Below are 22,700 nucleotides of genomic sequence, written 5' to 3' on the forward strand. Positions count from 1 at the left end.
ACAGGAACTTCTTTCCTGTTGCTTTTAGAACCCTTTCACCCTAATTCCCACAGGATTAGTTTAAAATTTATACTCAAGTAATTTAGACTGATTCAAGCTGTGAACCTCCCCCTTCACCTTGTGAAACTCACCACCGAGCTAGGTCTTATGCTGGCCACAGAGAGCCCCTACCCAGCCGCAACCCCATTAAATAGAGACTCGGAATACCTGGGTGCACGTCTTCTATCGAGAGATGGTTTGCCTTCTGGACCAGATCATGCAAAAGTTTTTTCTGCCTCAGTCTTTTCTCTCTTAGAACATTTTTAAAATTGTTGATGCACTTGTTGAGGTAGATGGTCTCTGCACACACTTGCTCTAAGCTTAGTCTGCCCTGCTTGGGAGATTCGGGCCTAGAACACGTTTCACTTTCCAGACCTGGAGCCAGAGTCAAACCTGGCAATGAATATGCAAGAGGTGAGTTATGAGAAGCCAGAGAGAAGTTGCTGGGATCCTGAGAGGTTTGGTCTCCCTGTGTGGAGATGCCCACTCTCCCAGAGACCACACTGAGCAAACTCTCACTCCCCTGGCTCCCAGGGCTCCCCACAGAGAAATCCTGGGCACCCCCTGAACTCGTTGTCCCGAGAAGTCTATCACTGTTCTCTGACTGGGAACAGCTCTCATTGCTTTCCAGGTCCTCAGGACTGACTGACCCACTGTTCTCCAGCTTCTGAAACACGCCCTGCAGAGCTGAACGAAAGTGGTGAATTGCTCGGCCCAGTTTACTTGTATAAAACTTAATTTCTACATCTTCATCCTCCTGCGAGCCACCCACACCACAAGAGGACTTTTCAAAGACATCTTTAAGGACTTGAGCAGCACATTCCTCCTCTTCATTCAAGTCAATAGGAACCATGCCACTGAGAGTCTCAGGCCCTATGATAATTTGCTCCATCATGCTGTCACAGCTCAGAGCTGCAAACCTTCTGGACTTGTCTGTCAAAAGGTCCTCTAGCTGCTTTGAGCTCAGAATATCAAGTCCGGCTTCACAGGACAGGAGCTTGTCCTCTGTCTTCAGCAACCCAGACAGTGACAGGCTGCTGCTGTCCTCACGTTTATCGCTGTAGTTGTTTTCTCTTTTTGCTACTTCACATGCTTCAAGTCCTTGACTACATGGTGTGAAAACCTGGGATTTCCCAGAATCCTCCTCTTTTGAGATTAATACTAGGGAAGGTTCCTCTAACTGAGGAAGGGCAGACAGAGAAGCCTCTCTCTGTGTCAGTTCACCACGGCTGCCACTGATGACTTGGGATGTTTCTGGTGTTCCTTTTACTTCATCCTCTGGTTTAGACAAATCACTTGGCTTTGCTACATTGTCCTTGGGTGGGAAGCAAAGGCTTTGCTGCTCAGGGATCAAGGGTTCTCTAAGCTGATTCTGGGTCCTCATCTGATATGCTCCATTCAAGGGTCCTCTATCTTCTCTTTCGACATGAAGAACTGGTTTGTCTGGGATTAAGTAACTTGAATTATGATCCTGAAGCTGTTGCTGCAAAAACGATAGAGACTCCTTTGGGGAATGCTTACTGCATTCCCCAAAGCACTGTAGCCAGATTGGTTCTTCTTTGGTGGCAATCTGGACCCCTACACTTTGCAAGAGTATGGATTTCTGCAGGATGAAGTCTCTGTGCTCCACATGAGCAAGCTTCACAACAGTGGGCCTGGGGGCCTGGGCACTGCCTGCCCTATAAGCCTCTTTGATGTACCTATTGCACTGCATGCCATTAACACAGACATGCTTGGCCAGGAAGCTGTGCACCAGCTCCAAGGTATTTTCCCCATCTTGCTCAGGAAGTCCATACAGATACAGAATGGCTTCCTCATGAAGCCTTTCCACCTGGGGCTCCTGGACCTCTCCTCCTGCACACACCTTCGCAAGGGAGCTGCTGCCCACCTGCAAGCCTATTCCACTCAGAACTGAGTCTACACAGCTAGAGACTTCATCCACCGAACCCTGGACTTGGCTCAAGTGCTGCTGCAGCTCAGCAATCTCAGTTTGGAGACGACTGATGCCTTGCAGCTCTCTGATTATATAGTCCACTACATCCCCCAAAGGTTCTTGTTGTTCAAGGCTCCAGCCTTGGCCCCTGGACAAAAGGAACTTGGCTTGATTCCCTTCTGAGGGCTCTTGACAGCTGGTGGTAGTGCTGGCAGATGAGAGGTCCTGAGAGCCAGACCCTGAGGCACAGGCTGTGGAGCCCAGAGGAAGCGGACTGCTGGCCTCCTGTCCAAAGCTGCTATACGGGGCCAGGCCCCCCTCTCTCTCCCCACTAATGGCTGAGGCTGTTGACCCACAGCAAGGGGGCAAGGAGCTGTCCTCTGGTAAGGATTCAGCAGGTCCTGAGGACTTGCTCTTGATGCCACACATGGTCTCTGCCTTAGCTTTATCTGGGGAAGTCCTGGAGGAGGGTCCCAAGGTGACCATGATTTCTTCCTCTGACTCTTGCAACAATCGCTTCATTTTCTCCCTCTGGGTTTGAGGGATTCTCTGTTTCTTCCTCTTATTTCTGATCAGGTTGCTTACTAGAGATTGTCTTGGAAGGCAATACCCTGTCCTGCTCTTTTCAGGCTACTTCTAGCAATAATTGCTGGCTGATGCCTTGGGCTTAGCCCACAGTGTTGCCTGGATTGGTCCCATGTGTGGTCTCCAAACCTGGCACATGCCCCTGGAATCCTGGCTTGACTCTTATCCTGCAGCTAGTGAAAAAGGAAAATAGTGCACTCAGGTCAGAAAGCAGCAGAATACTTTTAACCTGAATCAAACTGTCACGCAGGGATTAGAATATTACCCTCTAAGACTGAAAGTCAGCCCTGACTTGTCTCCCCATGCTGGTCTTAAAGGCTATAAGCAATCAGTTCTCTTTCCTTGGCTTTTCATCAGAGTATTAATATAAAACTGAATCAAGCCCTTGTGTAAGTACCCAAAGGCACAAGGATTGAGACAAACTCCTGGGAAGTAGGTGGGGGTGAGGTCAATGAGTAACCGAATCTTCATAAAATTCAACACAAGGGTCTGGCTCAGGAATGAACAAATAGATGCTTAACTACCAAAGCTCAAGTCACATACACAGTGAACGAATGACAAAGACAAGATGTAGAATGTTATTTTTCTTTTTTCTTAGTTGGTTGTTCTGGTGAAGGCTCAGCTACTCAAGGTTCACTCCTGCCTGTGCTGATGCTCTATATTCACAAGAACTTATAGCACAAAGTGACAGCAACCCCTCACTGGAGAAAGGACTGTGGCAAGTATTTAAAACTTGGAAGGGAAAAAATGTTTTCTATACCTAGTTCTAGAATAAGGTAGCACAGTGTGGGCATACTTACTATCCAGACTCAGGAGGCATTTAGCATGTTTGGATTAGAGGGCCAGATGGCCAAAGGCACATATATGATGGGCTCACAGGTGGGGATGAAAGAGGCTCAAGCTTAGCTGGAGTTCTGAACTCCATTTCATAGTCTCTAAGGGCTTGGTGCAGCCTAATCAATACACAGGTTTTGACTCGCCTGGCCCACAGAGCATCTGGTCTAATGCCTTCTTTAGAACACCAAGGGAAGTGATTTTCTTGAGTAACAAGAGGGTTGGTTTAGCACTCTGATTGGCCTGTGAAGGACAGGTGGAGAGTTGATTATATCACAGAGGGCTCCACAGTGCTTTGCTGTTCTCCAAAAAGACTGTCCTGCCACCAGTCTTGCCCCTACTACCTAAGCTATTGGCACCTGTACTACAGAGGCTGAAATTGACTATTGCCTTACGTGAGGTGGGCATCCATTCTCTTTTTACTGGAAATGTACAATATAGGGAAGGAGCTGAGTGGAAAGTACAAAGGGGAAAGCAGAGAGCCCAGGCAGGCATGGAACTGCCAATACTCTGGCTCTGCTGGGTCACCATGGGAAGGGTAAAACCAGAGATAGTTTCCCCAATTTCTAGATTTGATCGGGATTTCTAAATCTTTTAAACCCTTGCCTCCTATTCTTTTTCCAGTACTCAAGTTAATCCCAAAAATGGAAAACAGCATGTGAAAAAACAAACTGACTGCCCTGGCCAGATTTGCTCAGTGGTTAGAGTGCAGGCCCTTGGACCAAAGGGTTGTGGGTTCAATTCCCAGTCAAGGGCATGTACTTCATTGCAGGTTCGATCCCAGCCCAAGTCAAGGTGTGAGCAGGGGGCGACCAATAATCTCTCTCTTTCTCTTTCTTTCTCTCTCTCTTTCTCTCTCTCTCCCTTCCACTCTCTGAAAAATCAGTGAAAAAAATATCCTTGGGTGAGAATTTAAAAAAAGAAAACAAAACAAACTTACAGTTCCCACTGCAATTCATTTTCAGGAAAGGCAGCCATCTATGGTCTATGGGCCTAAAAGTTAAAAGCACTGTGCCTCCCAGACTAGGAAGAACCAGAAGGATGAGTCACAAGATTTGGGATAAAGATGAAGCTGACTCTTTTTACTGGAAATAACTAGGCCAAGAATCAAGAAACAGAAACTAGATTAATTCCCATTTCATTTCTTCCCTTTCTAGTTCACCTAAAAACTCTACTTCATCTAGGAATTCCCCATCTAAGAACTCTACCCATCCTCTAAGGAAGCGGTTCTCAACCTGTGGGTCGCGACCCCTTTGGCGGTCAAACGACCCTTTCACAGGGGTCACCTAAGACCATCCTGCATATCAGATATTTACATGACGATTCATAACAGTAGCAACATTACAGTTATGAAGTAGCAACGAAAATAATTTTATGGTTGGGTCACAACATGAGGAACTGTATTTAAAGGGTCGGAGGTTGAGAACCACTGCTAAGGCATTTGAAAGGCCTAATTATTGCCTTTCTTTTTATTTACTTATTTATTTTGGTTAATCCCCACCCGAGGATATTTTTCCATTGGTTTTTAGGGATAGTAGAAGAAAGAGGGAAAGACAGAAAGAAACATCGATGTGAGAGAAACACATTGATCGGTTGCCTCCTGCATGAGCCCGGACCGTGGCTCGGGCCCGGGAGGAGCCTGCAACCAAGGTATGTGTCCTTGACCGGAATCGAATCCGGAACCCTTTGGTCTGTAGGCAGATGCTCTATCCACTGAGCCAAACCGGGTAGGGCTTTTTAATTTTTTAAAATATATTTTTATTGATTTCAGAGAGAAAGGGAGAAAGAGAAAGAGATAGAAATATCAATGGTGAGAGAGAATCATTGATTGGCTGCCTCCTGCATGCCCCCTACTGGGGATCAAGCCCATAACCCAGACATGTGCCCCAACCAAGAATCGAACAATGACATCCTGGTTCCTGAGTTGATGCTCATCCACTGGGCCACACCTGCCAGGCTGATCATTGCTTTTCAGGCATTATTGCTTTACTCCAACGTCTCAAGGGTCTGAGGTCAGCCAGACCCCTAATCTGGCCAACTCAATCTAGTCTGTGTGTGAGAGAGGAGATGCTCTATATTCACAAGAACTCCTGGGCCTTGGGCTTAGTGTCCAGCTGCCTAAGCAGCAAAGTCCTCAATTCTGGTACTGACTTGTAAAATTATTCCTTTTCTCCTCCAATAGGCACAAAATTTATATTTCTAAAGCCACTCCTTTCTTTTCTCCCCAACTGTGCAAGGTATTAGCACCCTGGCCCTAGAAGGGCTGGAGCTGGTAATTAGCCTTTCAAGTTTATCTCAAGGAGAAAGACTGCTTACTGAACCAAGATGAAAGCTCTGTGTATAACCACATGATGCCATGAGCAAGTGCTACTAGACTGAGACTCAGAAGACTTAAGTTTGGGTCTTCCTTCACCAGTGACCCTTGATTAAACATTTGACCTATCTGTGTCTTAGATTCTTTACCTGTAAAGGGGAAAGTAGGAATGCTATAACGCTAAAATGTGAGGCTGGTAATTGGTAAACAATAAAGAACTGCAGTGTTATTATTACTGACATGGCAAGTCCCTGAGACAAAGAAGCAGTGAAACTAATATCTAAGCCAAGCATGCAACCATCTAAATAGTATGATTTGAGTGAACCATGACTTCTATTCCAGCCCCAGCCCCATACCTTTCCCAGTCACTTCTAATAATGATCTACAGCAGTGCCTGGAATCCGACCATTAGAGTGACATCCTTTGGTAGTCTTGCTTCCTTCTAGAAGTTTTTTTTTTTTTCCTTTATGGTAAGAAAAAGGAGGAGCAAAACATTCGGGTGACAAGAGGTTTGCCATCCTCCCTCAGGCAAACTGAAGTATGAGTAAGGGACAATAGGTACAGGAGGCAAGCTTTTCCTTTCTAATGCTCGTAAGGCCCAGAACTCATTTCCAGGTCCTCCAAGTCAGCCTCACTTTCGTATAGATGAGGTATTTTCTCAGGAACAAAAATGAAGCTGACTCGCCTGCTATTGCTTCAGTGCAGGCCAGGTTAACTTTGGGCCTATCTGCTCCTGCCCCTCAGATCAGTACTCTGGAATAGATAGTCTTGGCCTAACTTCCTGCACATCTTGCCAGGTGAACCCTCCAAGAGTGCAGTGCCTACAACACTTGCTGGCCAGCCGCACAGGGGCAAATGGCACAGCCATGTATTCAGAGCCCTTTCCTATGGCCTCCTAAAGAACTGAAGGCAAAGTTGCTTGGTTTCCTATGTTACTGACAAATAGGAAATTTCCAACTACAGCTGCCATAGCAACTTCTCCCAGCCCCAAACAAAGAACTTTGCTCCCATATTAAACAAACAAGCAAAACCCTTCACAACTTCTTTTGAATTGGTAGTCACTATGCCTGGATGAACTCTGAACTTAAAAATCACCTCCTGAACCTTAATCAATAAAGAAATTTTTTAAAAAAGCAAACCACCTCCTGGGGATACAGGTTTCCTAAACGCACAAAATCCACTCAGTTATTCAGATATTTAAGTTCTGAAGCAGGGGACAGAGCCCAATGTGATGCCCAGAGGATCAACCACTCTGCTCAGAACCCAATAGGATACCAAAAGCCAGGATGGACTGAAGGGGCAAGCTTCAGGGTCAGGAGGCCTAATTCAAGGCCATCTCCTTCCCCATCCTCTCTTTGCTACTACTGTCCATAGGAATGAAATAACAGGGGCCAAAATAAGAGAAGGACAATTTGATCTCTAAATCAATTCAATCAATGTGCCAGGCACTAAGCTATGTGCCAGGGATATGAGGCATAGTTCTTGTTCTCTAATATATTAAGGTCTGGAGCAAGAGATAGGCATATAGACAATCACAAAATAAAGTGATACATATTATAATAGAAGGTGTAAAAACGTAAATAAAAGCATTTCATTATAGGGATGAATAATGTGAAGGCAGAGAGAGGCCCAGTAAAACCTGGACAGGGAAGGCCACAGACAAGTAATATTTGAGCTTATGGGATAAGGAAGCCTTGGGGTCCAGCCAGCTCAAACCTGGCCCTTAGTTTCCTCTATTACCTATCCAGTCCTGTCACTCTGCTCTATCCTGTTGGTCTATCCACTTTCCAAATCTTATACATATACTCTCAAATATAATACCTTTCTGCAATCTCTCCCTAAGGAATGTCTAAGGCTAGGAAAAATAAAGCACACCTTTCAAGGAATATCTGTGTTTGAAAAGGGAACACATCAAAACAAAATGAGTCCGTCTGGCGTGGCTCAGTAGTTGAGTGTCAGCCTATGAATCAGGAGATCACAGTTCAATTCCTGGTCAGGACACATGCCGGGTTATGGGCTCGATTCCCAGTGTCGGGCGTGCAGGAGGCAGCTAATCAATGACTTTCTCTCATCATTGATGTTTCTATCTCTCTCTCTCCCTCTCCTTTCCTCTCTGAAATCAATATAAATAAATATATATTTTAAAAACAAAATGAATTAATCAAAAGGAGTAAAGCTTCAATGGTAGAAAGCTAAGTACTATGGGAAGGAATAAACCGCTTAAAGCACACTGCATTAGCTTCAGCCTACTCAAAGTCAAAGAGCAAATGCCCTTCAGTTTTCTGAAAGAGCTTCTTCTTTTACTACTTTCTGACTTATCAAATAAATGTGATTAAAATGTGAATATTCCTTGTAAAATTGCTTCTGACCCAAATCCTGGCTTGGAGAAAACAACTGGGGAACCTCTGGGAACAGCCAGGGCTCTATGCATATCAAGCAGCCTCTCACTTTGTGTGAAGCTCTGAAGGCTCTGAGCCCCCTTACTCCCCAGGGGTCATATATTCCCAGGCCATTTACCGATTATGTTATATGGCTAATATAGTAGAAGAAATTAATTTTTAAATTTTTATTTATTAGAGAGAAAGAGAGAGGAAGGGAGACAGAGATACATTGATTTGATGTTCCACTTATTTATGCATTCATTGGTTGATTATTATATGTGCCCTAACTAGGGATTGAACCCACAACCTTGGCCTAATGGGACAACATTCTAACAAAATGTGCTATTAGATCAGGGCCAAGGGGAGGAACGGATTTCTAGGGCCACAGCAGGTAGGGGTCCACAGGAATGGATGTTAACCTTTGAGAAAAAGTCAATGCTCACAGAGAATATTGTCAGAAAAAATGATCAGGGTCACAAGGTATGAAACATGAGGTTAACCAAATGGAATAAAAGAATGCCCCAGATCAGTGATGGCGAACCTATGACACGCGTGTCGGAGGTGACACGCGAACTCCTTTTTTTGGTTGATTTTTCTTTGTTAAATGGCATTTAAATATATAAAATAAATATCAAAAATATAAATCTTTGTTTTACTATGGTTGCAAATATCAAAAAATTTCTATATGTGACACGGCACCAGAGTTAAGTTAGGGTTTTTCAAAATACTGACACGCTGAGCTCAAAAGGTTCGCCATCACTGCCCTAGATCAAATGCAGAGCAAGGTCAAAGGACGGTAGCTCCTAGGATTTATCATCCCTCCTCACCAGCTTTAGGAGGAACCCCCTTTATAGGCCAAAAGCTGGACACTGTAAAGGAAAGAAAACCTCAAGCATTGTATCCAAGAGAGAACCTTGAGTAATGTACAGTAGCACGAGAGAGGGGGCAGACTTCAGGGAGTTGGCATATGAGGACCTCAGAATGTAGACTGAGTGACAGTTAGTTAGGAGAACTGGGGAGTCTGTGGCCTGCACCAAGGTTTATTATACCAAAGAGTATAACAAACCATAAATACACATGTACCCAGACTCTGATACTCATGACAAAGGCTCTCCTTTGACCAAACGAGTCAGGTTGCTCTGAGTCCCCTTTCTAACTAGGCCCCTGTCCCTGGGCTCTGTTTAGTCCAATTTTAGCAAGAATCTTCCTCGGTCAGGTTAGCGAAAACTCCCCACCTTTGATATCTGACCAAATTCCTTATCTCCCACCCTAGCCAACCTCCAGCAAAAAAATCCTGTCAAATAAGTTTAGCCAGACTCTCCCATTCTCCTGATATTTCCTCTTAGTAATTTTCATCCACTTACTCTCACCCCTACTCTTGGCTATAAAGTTCCACTTTTCCTTGTATTCAGAGTTAGGCTCAATCTCTGTGCTCTACTACAATACCCTAATGTAGTAATCCCCCTGAATAAAGTCTGCCTTACTATCTTTAACATGTGTCAAAATAGTATTTTCTTAAGCACTTATCACACTCTCTTTTTTCTTTATTACCTCATGGCTCTTGTGAACAGACTGAAAAAACCACATGAGCAGGAACCACCCCTCCCCCCAAAAAATCCTACATTATCTATCACCTTACTCTGCAATAGTTTCTTCATAGAACTTATTACCTCATTACCACCTGATTGATCATAAATTTGTTTTCTTGTTTATTAATGGTCTCTCCCCCACCTCTCCATCCTAGAATGAAAGCAGGCATTCTGTTTTATTCATTGCTGTTTTCCTAGCACCTAAAACAGTGCCTGGCACATAGGGCACTCAACACAAACCAACAAAAAAATCTTGCCACTGAGTAAAAGGAAACAAAACACAAAATTAGAAAATGTTAGAAGAGTCCTTTAGAGAATACTACATTGTTGTTGTTGTTAAAATATATTTTTATTGATTTCAGAGAGGAAGGGAGAGAGAGATAGAAACATCAATGTTGAGAGAGAATCATTGATTGGCTGCTTCCTGCACGCCCCCTACTGGGGATTGAGCCTGCAACCCTAGCATGTGCCCTTGACTGGAATCAAACCCAGGACCTTTCAGTCCTCAGGCTGATGCTCTAATCTACTGAGCCAAACCAGCTAGGAGGAGAATACTACATTGTGATATAGCCTATGGAGTAATAGTTTTGTTTGGCTATCAAAGCATTTTTCTTAATTTTACAAGTATGCAACAGTCACATGTGGCCAACAGCTACCATGTTGGACAGCACAGGTCGAGAAGGATGGGGCAGAGTACACTCTGGAGAGCCGTCAAAAACCTGGCAGCAGATGCTCACTGCAAAGAGCAGACTATCGTCACAGGGGCAGCAGAATGCTCTGTTTTTTCACTCATCCTTTTACCTGATCACTTTGATACCAGCTAGAAGCAGCTTATTTCCATTTTGCGACCGGTTCAATCCTTTTCAAAGCCACAAAGAATGAAATATTAAGACCCCAACCTGCAGAGGATGAGACCTTTTCTCTCTCTCAACCTGACCCTTTCCAGACACTTTGTAGCTTCCTTCTTCCCAATTCTCTGGGCAAAACCATAGAATAAACCTAATTACTTCAACAGAAGCTACCCCTAGTCTCACAGATAAGAGCATAATTTCAATGGAGCTGGGTCAAAGGTGTGCTATCCTACACAATTCACACTAGAGGGACACATAACAATAGTAGAATTATATTTGTTTAGTATTACAGTTTATATGATTCCTATTTTATCATCACAACAACCCTGTGAGGTGGGAGAGAAAGGTCAGTTTGACTAGGATTTAAAATGGGTCTTCAGTCTATAAAGTTAGTGCTCTTTTCACCACATATTCATGACACAAATGGACAGATGATCTATTATGCAAGTGTACACACACTCAAGACTGAAAACACTCAAGATGACTTTTCTGTTTATATGGCATATGCACACATGAGAGGAAAAAATTAATACATTTGACAGGAGGACAGTATACAGAAAACGGAAAGGTTTTAAATATACACAGGCACAGGAAATATACACAAGAATAGGAAAGTTACTATGTGCAAACATGCATAAGATAAAGAGACAGCTATCTATATGTGTATGCACATGGAAGGAGAGATGGCTTGTGTATATTCATATAAGATGAATGAATGAGTTGTCTATATGTATATACACACAGAGAGGAATGAACAGATTAGCTATAAACATATGAACATATCAAGAGGGAGAAACAGATTATCTGTACACACGTATGCATACATCCAGAGGGGTAGATGGGTTATTTATATACATATAGAAGAGTACTAAGGAAGAATGAATGGTCAGATTATCAGCACGTAAACATGCACACGTGAAGATTCTATCCTCAGTGCTGAATATGCTATTTTTCACTCATTATAATGACCTCCCACCGGCAAGTTGGCTCAAGCAGTTATATAATTAATGTAGCTGTTCCTTATCCCACCCACAAATGCTTTGCTTTTGTCCCTGCTTATCATTCAGAGTCAGTCATACACTGGATACCACTTACCTTGCTGTTGCAACCAAAAGAAGAGTTAAGGAAATTTAAAAAACCAACACATTAAAACCACAAATACTCAAGTTTTAGAATGCAAGTGCTGTCTGTAAGAGGAAATCCATTCAGAAGTACTCCTTGATTTGACAGAGAAGCCACAGGATGAACTTTCTAAGCCACAGCACGGCTGTTTGCCCAACCAGCAAACGGAGCCAAGGAGCTGTTATTCTCAGTTGCACCCCGCTGGCTGGCTCCACAGTGCAAAGTTGACGATAGGAACAATGCCCAGCAGAGAAATCCTCTCATTGAAAGGCTGGGCAGAATCTTGCTGACTACAAATCTAGGAATCCAATCTGGTCCACACCTCTCTGCTGAGGGGGATTCTGACGACCAGCCTGCTTCAGCAATAGCAGCCAAACTTCAACTGGATGTGGAATTCTAACTCAATCGATTCCGGGCTTTGAGACTGAGACAGAAAGCAGGGCAGCTCCCCTGCTCCTGCTGCTGCTCCTCCTCCTCTCCAGCTGCTTCCTGCCTGCAACCTCCCATAGGGCACCAGCCCTCCTCACACATTCCTGGAGCACACACCCCCTTCCCCAGCACACTCACACACACACAGACCTCACCAGCAAGCTCACTCACGCACCCTGTGTGAGTGTCTCTCCCTTTCGCTAAATATAGATCTTACTCTCTCCCCTCCCCCATTTCTTCCCTCATTTTTCTCCCCGCTCCTTTCTTCTCCCCTGCCTATTCACCTCTCTCATGTCTGGGCTATAGGATATGAAGACACAGAAGGAGGCCTATACTCTGAGGAGCTCCCAGTTTCAGAGGAAAGACAGAACATAGCAAGAAGCTGCGGAGCATAATACAAAGGGAGTTCTCCCTTCTGCTGAGACAAGTTCTAGGTTTTATTGTTTGATTGGAAGGTTTTTGTTTTGTTTGTTTGAATATAATCTGCTGTCTGCATTTGGTGAATAGGTAAAATACCCAAGTGCAGTTAACGTCAAATAGAATCATGTTCTCAGACTAGATACCTAGTCCAGTTCTTCCTGAACAGCCACAGCAAGAGTAGCAACTAGAAAACAAGAATGTCTCTAGGCTATGCCAAGGTGATGATTAGAGAAAAGTAGGTGACGCTGGGTGGGCTGAGATGGACCCTCTACTGCGAAAGTCACGACCACAGACTGTTCTAGAATCCAGAATTAGGAACCAAGTAACCTAAAGTGATATCACACTGACCAAAAGCTGTCTAAGGTTCAAGGCCCTGGTATCACGATCCCAAATTTCCCAATCCTTTGCCAGTAGCATCCTTGACTCCCTAGAGACTTGCTAGTCTGGTGGCTCTCACGTGGCCCTAATTCCTAATAATTCAACAATTCTGGTTAGTACTCATCAGAAAATTGAATGTCCTTATCTTCAAAGAGCACTCAAGCTGTTCACTGCAACATGATGCTGAACATAAGCCACAAACATAAGCCACATATATGACATACATGACATCCTTCCTGATCTGCAACCACAGAAGAGGAGAAACACAGTTTGAGGCCAGAGAACTTAAAAATTCTCAACAGAGAGTCCCAATCAGCCAATAACAAACCAGTGAAGCACTCCTAGTCTAGTCTACCTCCTCTGAGCCTGTTGTAATGAGAAAAGATCCACTCTTTCTGAGGCAAACTGCAAATGGGCAAGTTTGATTCACCCAAACTAGGCTCTCCAATCTTGGTACTTCTGCTGCCCTGCAACATTCCTCGTAACAATCCACAACAGAGCACAGACCTATTATCCAGGAATCAGGTAGTCAGTCTATGGGGGCCACCCTAGAATCTGTCACTGCAGAACAGGCAGCCCTATATGGTAGATAAAACAAGCTTTTAAATTAAGAATGATTTCCTTGGCTTAGCCAAGATCCTGAGGAGAAAGCGTTTATTCCAGAGCCAACATTTGCCTCCCTACTGACTTCTTCCAATAACATCACTTCCCCCTCAACCAGGGAAGAAAATTTAGAAGATTCCAAGACATGCTTACAACACATTTCTTAACTATCCACCTCATTATACAGCCAAAGCTGACAGCAGAGCAAATACCTCCTAACCCAGTCAGGAGCTGGCTGGATGACAGAAGAGATAAGGATTGACAGCGCAACTTCAGCCACATCTAAATACAGAAAGGAAAAAAGAAACCTTGAGAACTGTCAAATTTCTGTGGAAGTCACAGCCAATTTATTGTGGAGCTTCCCATACTTCAGCCTGGAGAAAAAGGTAAAGGGTTTAAAACAAGAAATGTAGGGAAGTCTGATTAAGTCAGAATTCCCTCCTCAATCCTGCAGCCACTCATAAGGAGCCCAGAACAGAGGGTTGTCATTACTAGATTTGCATCTGGGCTTCCTAGACTGAGGAGAAGCTTAAACCTTAAGACTGGGGAAGATCCTCAGTGCTAGGACAATGCCCCCCAAAAAACTAATTCTTCCTGCCTCACCGTGAGTGGCTCCAGGACCTGGCTGAGGCCTCAAGATGCTATACCAGAGGCTAATGTGACCCTGTCTTATTCATCTGCCTCCCCAGACATCTTCTAAGCAGCTTGGGGTTTCCAGACAAACAAAGGCTCAGACAGCAAAAGATGTGTTTAGGTTAGGACATGAGTCACAATAAATCTTCTCTCTCTAGTTATAGTCATGACTTTGACCATAAATTATCTTTGTATATTTCCACCTTCCCATGTTTCAGCAAAAGCAAAAAGGAGAATAAGTGGGAAAGTGGGAAATAGTGTAAGCTCTGGTAAACAAGTACGACTCCTTCTGCCACCATTCAACTGGGCTCACAGAGGAGCAGAAATCCTATGACCATAGGACTATCAGACCTCCTCAGTGGACTAGCCTTTTGGGATAGACACACGATTTATGTTTCCTGAACTGTGTGAGCAACAATGCAGCCCCCTGGTCACAGTGGATCTGGCTCTTGGGAATCCTGGGCAGGCTAAAAGGATGGGGGTGCTTTTTTTAGAGGTAAGAAATAGCACAAGCACCCACCTCACTTGGGAAGCTTCCTCAAACCAGTAGCTGGGCAGAACTGGAAAGACAGATTGGGTTAAGAAGGAAAAGCATTTATCCAAAAGCTGTGAAATGCTCCAAACAGGCATTTCAAAGTCTGGCTCCCAATTTAAATCTTTTCAAGGATCTTTGCCTAGAGACAGATGAGTCACGATGGAAATTCAATATGAGACACTGACACTCACGCAGAGTTGTGGGAAGGTTCAGAGCTGCAGGAGCTCTAAAGGGGAACCGAATGGATGGGTTAGTCAGAAGACCACCTGGCGCACAGAATTCATCCTCAGCTAAAGATCTGAGTGGTGTCACAAGGATACTGGAGGAGGAACTCACCAACCACAATTTTCCCTCTCGTACAGTGTCTCCCTGGGACTAGACACAACTGTTCCGGAAGCAAAGAATGTGCCTGCTCCACACCTGGCCTGCCTTTTCAGGTGTCACTGCTAGAGAGTGGCTGGGTCAGGACCAGTAAGTAGGTGCCTATCTTATCTCCCAATGTTGACAATGACACATAGGGGTGGAAATGATAGGTGGAACCCAAGTCCACTTATGTAGGAGTGAGCTTTGACTCTTCCTTCCCTAGCACTAAGTGAAGCCAGAAGCAACATGAAGAGGCTGACATGTGGTCACAAAGCTGGGACCTGTTTCATGAGGAAAATGATTTGTTTTGGTGGCTGAGAAAACCCTTTTTTCCCCCTGTAGAATTATGCCCTCCATAAACTACTCAAAAAGTATATGCAGCAGAGAATGATGGGCAATGGGAGATTATTCTCCTTCCTCCCTCAGGAGCATGCCACCCTAGGGGAGTGAGTGATGAGCCTGGCTGAGATGGCTGACTTTACTGATGTGCTAAGACATAGCTGCTACACAGCCTAAATCAGACCTGACAAGCTGCAAGGCAGACCTAAGGAGACACAAATTGCTGACAAATTTCAGTCCTACAATCAGGTCAAGCACCATCCCTATTAGCAAAAACTTGAACATAAAGAGCTGATAAAGTCCTCAGGACTGCCCAGTTATTCAGTTAGGTTTCTAGCCTGTACCTCTAAAGGCTATGGCCCCATTTCCATCCCAAAGTCAAATGATTAAAAACTCATAATCAAAGCAGTCTACAAGTTACCCCTCCTCTCACATAAAACTGGTCAAAAGTCACAGCTCCCAGATTTAGGACTAAGGCTGATCCTGAACTAGTGTCTGCTTATACATATCCCAGTCCAATCCATAAAATGCATTGGCCTTGCCCCAGTCTCTATACCCTAAGGAAGTCAAGGGCCTATATGCTAAGGATTCTCTAATGGGAATTAAAAATTTTAAATTTCATAGGGAAAGTGAACCTTCTGTACTATAAGGAGACTATGTTCTAACTGGCTTAATATTGATCAAGTATCTCCTTCAGTTGTAAACCCAAATCTAGACAATTCTCCTGGTGTAGGATTTGTTTCTATAAGCTTTTCAAAATATGTCCATAGCCAACATATAGTATTCTCCATATACAAGAACATGAGGCACTGAGTTATATGAAGCTAGCTAATGTTCAAAGGGGGAGAAAAAGGCCTAAGGGTAACCCATCCTTAGTTGGGCATTTCTGACAGGGTAACAGGGAATCATGGTGGGAGAAAGGGAAGCACTCAACTTACGTGAGCCGGGAGAGAGACCCAGACCAATTCAAAAAACAGGTCAAGCAGTTTGCAATTTGATCCCTTGTTCCACATCCTTGACAGGACATAGGAATTTCTCCCAAGATGAGGTACTAAAAAGAATATCAAAGGCTCAAAGCAGTTTTCTCAACCTGTCTTTTCATGCCCTGGTTTATTCCAACTGACAGGGATCCTGCCTCTAGCATTACAGCCCAATTAGAGCGCCTATCTATTCGTTGGGCCTGGAGTGAGAGAGCAGCCCTTCAGCAACTCCTAAAGGTTAGAGTGAGTGACTACTATGCATGCATCATAAGAGACACAGATGAAATGTAAGAATCTGAGAGAGGAAAACATTTCCAGCTTTCAAGGTGCTAGCTTGGATGGTTATCAGGGAAGGTTCTGTGAAAGAAGTGGTATCTGAGCTTGATACTGAGAATAAGTAATATTTAGATATGTGGAAACTGAAGGGAAGAAAAGGCATTCAAGGCAGATGATACAGGATGAGCAAAAATATGAAAAAGAGAAAAAAGAAGGTATGTGTTGGAAAGAAAAGAAAATTAACATTTACAGAATGCTATCAATATGCCAGGCCCTGCTCAACATATATTATCTTATTTAACCTATATCCAATCATGGAAGAAAATGATATCCTATTTAGAAATGAGAAAACTAAGTTTCTAAGAGACTGGGTAACTTGTTTAAGCCTAAGGGAACACAGCTAGTAAGTGGTGGAGCCATATTTCAAACTCAGTCTCTGGCTGATTCCAAGGCCCAACTTCTTCTAACCATACAATATGGCCTCAGGGTTAACAAGGTTAGAGAAGTAGGTTGGGCCAAGTCATGGGTGGTAATGGATATCAGGCTAAAAACGTTGAGACTATAACTTAACTACCAGTGGAAAGAAAAATTAAAGTTTTTTTGAGAAGAAATTTTCATTCCGTTCATTCACTCACAATCTGTTATATGAGCTTGCTAGGTGCCAGGCATCGGGATATAAAGTTAAATAGACACAGTCCCTATTCTGTATTTCCATGCTATTTTCATTTAGCATTTATGTAAAATTTTTATTGAATTATAACATACACACAGAAAAGTACACAAATCAAAAGTACACCAGTGTAAACAGAATACAGATCAAGAACAGAATGTAATCAGAATTCCAGAAGCCCCCTTGTGCTCATATCTAGCCACTACCAGACCCCTCCGCCAAAGGTAATCACTATCCTGAAGTCTGACACCACCGATTACTTTTGCCTATTTCTGAACTTCATATAAAAGGAATCATAGAGTACATATATTCTTTTAAGAAATACATAATCTTGACGGCATGCTCACCCAATTCTAGGACAATATGATAAACACCAAAATTAACTGTATATGAAATGCTATAGAAAAATATAAAAATAAGTATCTGACTCTACCTGGGGACTCTGGGAAAGGCTTTAAAGGATGTGACATCTAAGTTGAGCTCGGAGCATAACTGATAGCCTTGGCTAGTGCTCTGTTTCCGGAAGATAAATCTGGCAGTGGTATATACAATGAATTCCAAGAAAAATATAAAAGCAAGGAAACCCTTGGAAGGCTAATACTATAATCTAAGCAGTAAAGAGGGGAACAGAGAAGATGAGACACATAAAAGAAGTCACAGAGACAAAAAGAGCAATATCTGGCAAATGATCCAATGTGGGAGGCGAGAGAGACGGAAGAATGACACCAAGCTTTTGAGTGGGTGACTAGCAGAATGATGGTGATTTTAATACAAATACAGAACAAAGGAAGAGGAATAGACCCAGAAGGGAAATTTCAAACACTGGAAAATTGTGGTGAAAAATAACTAGTAGGTAATGAGACATAAAGGATAGAGCCTAAGGTGAAAGGGAAGGGTTGGAAGTATGGATATGGAATCATTTGCTTAGAAAGGCGAATTGGAAGCCTATGGCTGCCTATCACAAGCCAGGATCACGCACAGTACTGGCCTTACAGTGGTTGCTTAATTAAGGATTCTGGATTAGAGGCTGAAGGAGAGGCAGATTTGAGATTAAAAGAGATGCCTGAGGAGAAGACTGCAGAAAGAAGAGACAGAGACAGGAAGGAAAGAAGGTAGGCAAAGGAAGAAAGGAAGAAAATTGGGAGAATCTAGAATAATGGAAGCCAAGAAAATAGGAAGTTATAAGTAGGGACTTTCAAAAAACACTATGGAATGCTACAGAGAAAAATGAGAATAAAGACTGAGGAAAGTGTCTGAGGGGGTGGTGGGAGTATATAAATATTTAACTCTTAACTATTTCTATCCCCTTCCGGCCTATTACCTCTCAAATAATAAGAAAATGTCTTACAAATAGCCCCAATAGCAACCAGTGGTTCCCACTTACTAGCTGGCTTCATTTAAAATGGAGTAATTATGTTAGTTGCTTCCTTTTGGGTAATTCTGGCAAAAGGATTTTCTCTCACAGACGAAAAGTTCTTTCCCAGCCAGTATCAAATGTTCACGTTGGTTGGATGGTCAAACAAGCAGTAGGAGTTAGAGAAAGGAGTAGAAAGAAGGGCTGCTATGTTTATTATTTGGAAGCAAGTAATTTTGTGCTGAGGCATCAATCAGATTTATTCCATAAGAGTTTATTAAGTACCTTTCTTTACTGATACTTGTCCAGAAAATACTGCCAGCTGGAACTAAGGTCTGCTGCCTGTATCTGCTACCTTCCTCTGATTCTAGGCAGGTCAATGACATCAAGGCATTCCTCAGAGATGTTTTTATATGCTCCTCAAAAACCAGAGGCAAATTCCACCCTTTTAAACAAACTGCCCCAAATCCCAGTCCCAGATGTGACGTTTTATAAATCGCAAGGTTCAATCACAGCCTACAATGAGATCTAAGGTTTACAAAAGACCAACTACTTGATAAATACACAGATCCAAGCCATGAACGTGTCCAGAATATTTCGGGGGGGGGGCATTTCTCTTGACAAGTATTCAAAAATAGCTCTTGGAAAATATTCCCACAGCAGCCTTGGGCCCACCTCCCCTAGACTCAAGGTAAGGCACTTCACTGACTTCTTCCTTAAGAGATGGGGCTTCAGAATTTTTTCCACAAGGGGAATCCCTTTCTCACAGTTTTAATTATAGCACAAGAAAGAAGTATTTTTGCTTGGGAGAGTGACAAGTAAGAACAGAACTTTGCAGGAGAGAGAATTCATTTTCCGTCTTAATGATCATCCCTGAGAAAACGCTGATCCGTCTCTCAAGCTGACCAGCTGCAAGCTTGGATCTCCTGGGACTGCTCCATTTAAGCACAGCCCTTCTAATCTATACGCTCACTTCTGTCTCTGCTTACTAAGCCTCTCCGTCCTCAGCTTTCTTTAGCAACAACCTAAGAGCTTCTGGCAAGGCTTCCTCACGACCTACCTCCATGCCTTCTCCTTCACTGTCCCTTCCACCTGGAACACCCACCCACCTGCTGCCACCGCAGTCTCTGTTTCTAGAGCTAAAAGTCTCACCTCCTCCCCCAGACTTTTCTGCAGCTAAGCCAAATAAGGTACAGAATCATATTCATTCCACCCACATTACCAACACTACTGCCTCATCAGCATTAGCAATGTCATCAAACACTTATTAGTAAGTACATATGGCCAGGTACGCAGCCAGGCCAGATAGAGATGCCCTATGTGATCTCTTCCCTCAAGCTGCTAACACTCTTATAGAAATGGCATAAGAATAGTTCCTCAAAGTCTACTGAATGTAGTATCAGCTAAAAAAGTATAAACGTCCTATAAACTTACAGGAATATTTAAATCACAAATAAAGAAATGCAAATGAAAATAATGGTATATCATTATTCTGCCAAATTGGCAAACATTTTCTAAAATGAATATGTTGGTACAGCATATTCAAAGTACAAATTGGAAAAATTTTCTGAAAACACATCTAGAAGTTTATCAGAAGCCTTTAAAAAGTATATACTCTTTAATTTATTTGACTCTATTTTGAGAAAGCTAAGTTAAAAAAATAATCAGAAATGAAAACAGACTTAATGATGTTCATAAGAGCATTATTTTTCTTAGTAAAGAAACAAGAGAAATTGTTTGGAACATCTACATGATGGAATATTATTAACCTATTAATAATCATTAAATCATATTTTCAAAAATATTTAATAACCCAAATTAAGGCACACAAAAACAATCTAAATGAGAAAAATTTTATTTATTTATTTTTTTATATATTTCACTGATTTTTTACAGAGAGGAGGGGAGGAGGATAGAGAGTTAGAAACATCAATAAGAGAGAAACATCGATCAGCTGCCTCCTGCACACCCCTTATTGGGGATGTGCCCGCAACCAAGGTACATGCCCTTGACCAGAATCGAACCCGGGACCCTTCAGTCCGCAGGCTGACGCTCTATCCACTGAGCCAAACCGGTTGGGGCAGAAAAAATTCAAATCCACACATAATATGGTCCAGATTCAGTAACTTTATATTCATGTATATAAAAACTAGAGGCCTGATGCATAAAATTCATGCAAGGGTAGGCCTCCCTTCCCCCGGCTGCTGGCTTCGCAGCCCGGCCCCCACCAGCACCTGCCCTGGACTAGCGCTGCCCCTGTCCGCCTCCACACCCCCCCCCCAGTTCCCCAGTTCCGCGGAGCCTCCCAATCGATCATCCCGCAGAGGGTGGCCTGGGCCTCCCTCTTTGGGGCGATTACGGAGGCCCCCCCACCACCAATTCATCGCCGCACCCACCGGTGGCCTGGGCCTCCCTCTGCTGGACGATCATGGGGCGATGGCAGGGCCCCCAACCAATAACATCGCACCCGCCTTGGCTGGCCTGGCGCGAGTGTATGTCATAACGTGGTCGTCCAGACCGTTGTTCTTGCTGTTCGGCTGTTCGGTCGATTTGCATATTATGCTTTTATTATTATAGATTATATTTAAAAACATAGTTAATATTTTGCTGTTATTGGCTTTAGGTACTTGACTTAGGAAAATAAAAATAGGAATAATTAAGAGAAGATAAAGAAGCACAGGGAAACTTCTGTGGAAATGCTGATGGGCTTTTCTGGCTACTTAAGCATCCATAAAAGGCCGGCTAAATATTCTGCTAGGTTCTACATTGGGCTCTAGAACACCAACAATAAAAAGTATAGCCCCACATTCAAAGATCTTACAAATACACAGAAAAGTAAGATGTAGCAGCAAACAAGAAACTCCATTACATCATGGTAAATGCCAATCTAGAAAAAGTATGCACAGAGCCTGGAAGCTTTACACACAAAAAAACTTGACACCTGAGTGGGTGTTTTATTTTTAATCTTATTGTTGAAAGTATTACATATGTCCCTGAGTGGGTTTTAAAAGATGTGAATGAAAACTGAGCTAGGTTGTCCTACCCAGGTGGCTCAGCTGGTTAGAGTGTCATCCCATACATTAAAGAAGTTGTGGGTTCAATTCCCAGTCAGGGCACATATCTAGGTTGCAGATTCAGTTCCCAGGGCACATATGGAAGGCAACCGATCAATGTTTCTCTCTCTTGCCCTTTCTCTCACTCCCTACCCCCTCCCTTTCTTTTTCTAAAAAAAGAAATCAATAAAAATATATCCTCAGGTGAGGATTAAAAATAAATATGAGCTAGGTGGAGAAAGAGAAAGAGTATTCCATGTATGAGAAATAGCAAGTATAAAGCCTGTGAGATTTTGAAAAATAATTGTATATGTTGGAAGTGTTGATGAAACAGAACTGTAGAAAGAGGTAAGACTGCAAAGGAATATTGGGTCTATATCAGGCTTTTCAAATTCTTTTGTGAAGGATCTGTTTCTTATTTCCAATATGTCATGGACTGGTAATTTTGGTCTATACCCTATTCAATGACATGAGACCATTGATCATGTGCTTGATGTCACAGCAATCCAAACTGACTCTAAATGTTCGCTTTCAATTTCAGTAATTATTTCAACAAAGACTAGAAACAAACTTCGTGAACTGGGCTGGTCCATGGACCATACTGAGCTGAATCACAAAAGTTTTATTTTATCATGAAAGCAATGTGGAATCATTTAAGTACATTTTTTTCTGGCTTCCTCTTTTTAAATCATAGTTTTAATACATAATTTATAATCCTAAAAGAAAAGGTACTATTATTCTCCCGTTTTTCTGGATTAAGAAAATGTATCTTATGAAGATTAAAAAACTTGCTCACAGTGATACACTGAGAAAAAATATTGGACACTCATATCTCAGGTAAGAGTTTAATCCCCGAAAGCAACAAAAAGCTCCTGGGATTCAAAAGCTTAATAGGAAAAATAGGCAGAAAAAAATATGAACAGACTGTTCACGGTAAAGTAAACACTAATAGCCTTTACTTATATGAAAACATGCTTAAATCTATTGATAATAAAATACGTAAATTTAAACTCTTCTGA

The 22,700-nt window shown here is 42.8% G+C and overlaps 1 protein-coding gene across 13 annotated transcripts in view; it reads right to left on the reverse strand.

The window, feature by feature from the left end:
- The window catches only part of UNC13B (unc-13 homolog B (C. elegans)), a 149,226-nt gene that overhangs the window by 46,828 nt on the left and 79,698 nt on the right, over positions 1 to 22,700 (reverse strand). For 5 of the 13 annotated variants that reach the window (XM_006758518.2, XM_015560544.1, XM_006758520.2 and 2 more), the window contains exon 1: positions 208 to 2,559. The exons of 6 other annotated variants lie outside the window; for them this stretch is intronic. In XM_006758518.2, coding sequence (XP_006758581.1) covers positions 208 to 2,494 — 2,287 coding nt within the window. In that variant the 5' untranslated portion in view covers positions 2,495 to 2,559. Of the gene's footprint in view, positions 1 to 207; positions 2,567 to 22,700 lie in introns of those variants that run through there. 2 more of the 13 variants (XM_015560543.1, XM_015560547.1) reach the window with 2 other exon arrangements.

The sequence above is a fragment of the Myotis davidii genome, unplaced genomic scaffold (assembly GCF_000327345.1).
Source record: "Myotis davidii unplaced genomic scaffold, ASM32734v1 scaffold534, whole genome shotgun sequence".
NCBI classification, from domain to species: Eukaryota; Metazoa; Chordata; class Mammalia; order Chiroptera; family Vespertilionidae; genus Myotis; species Myotis davidii.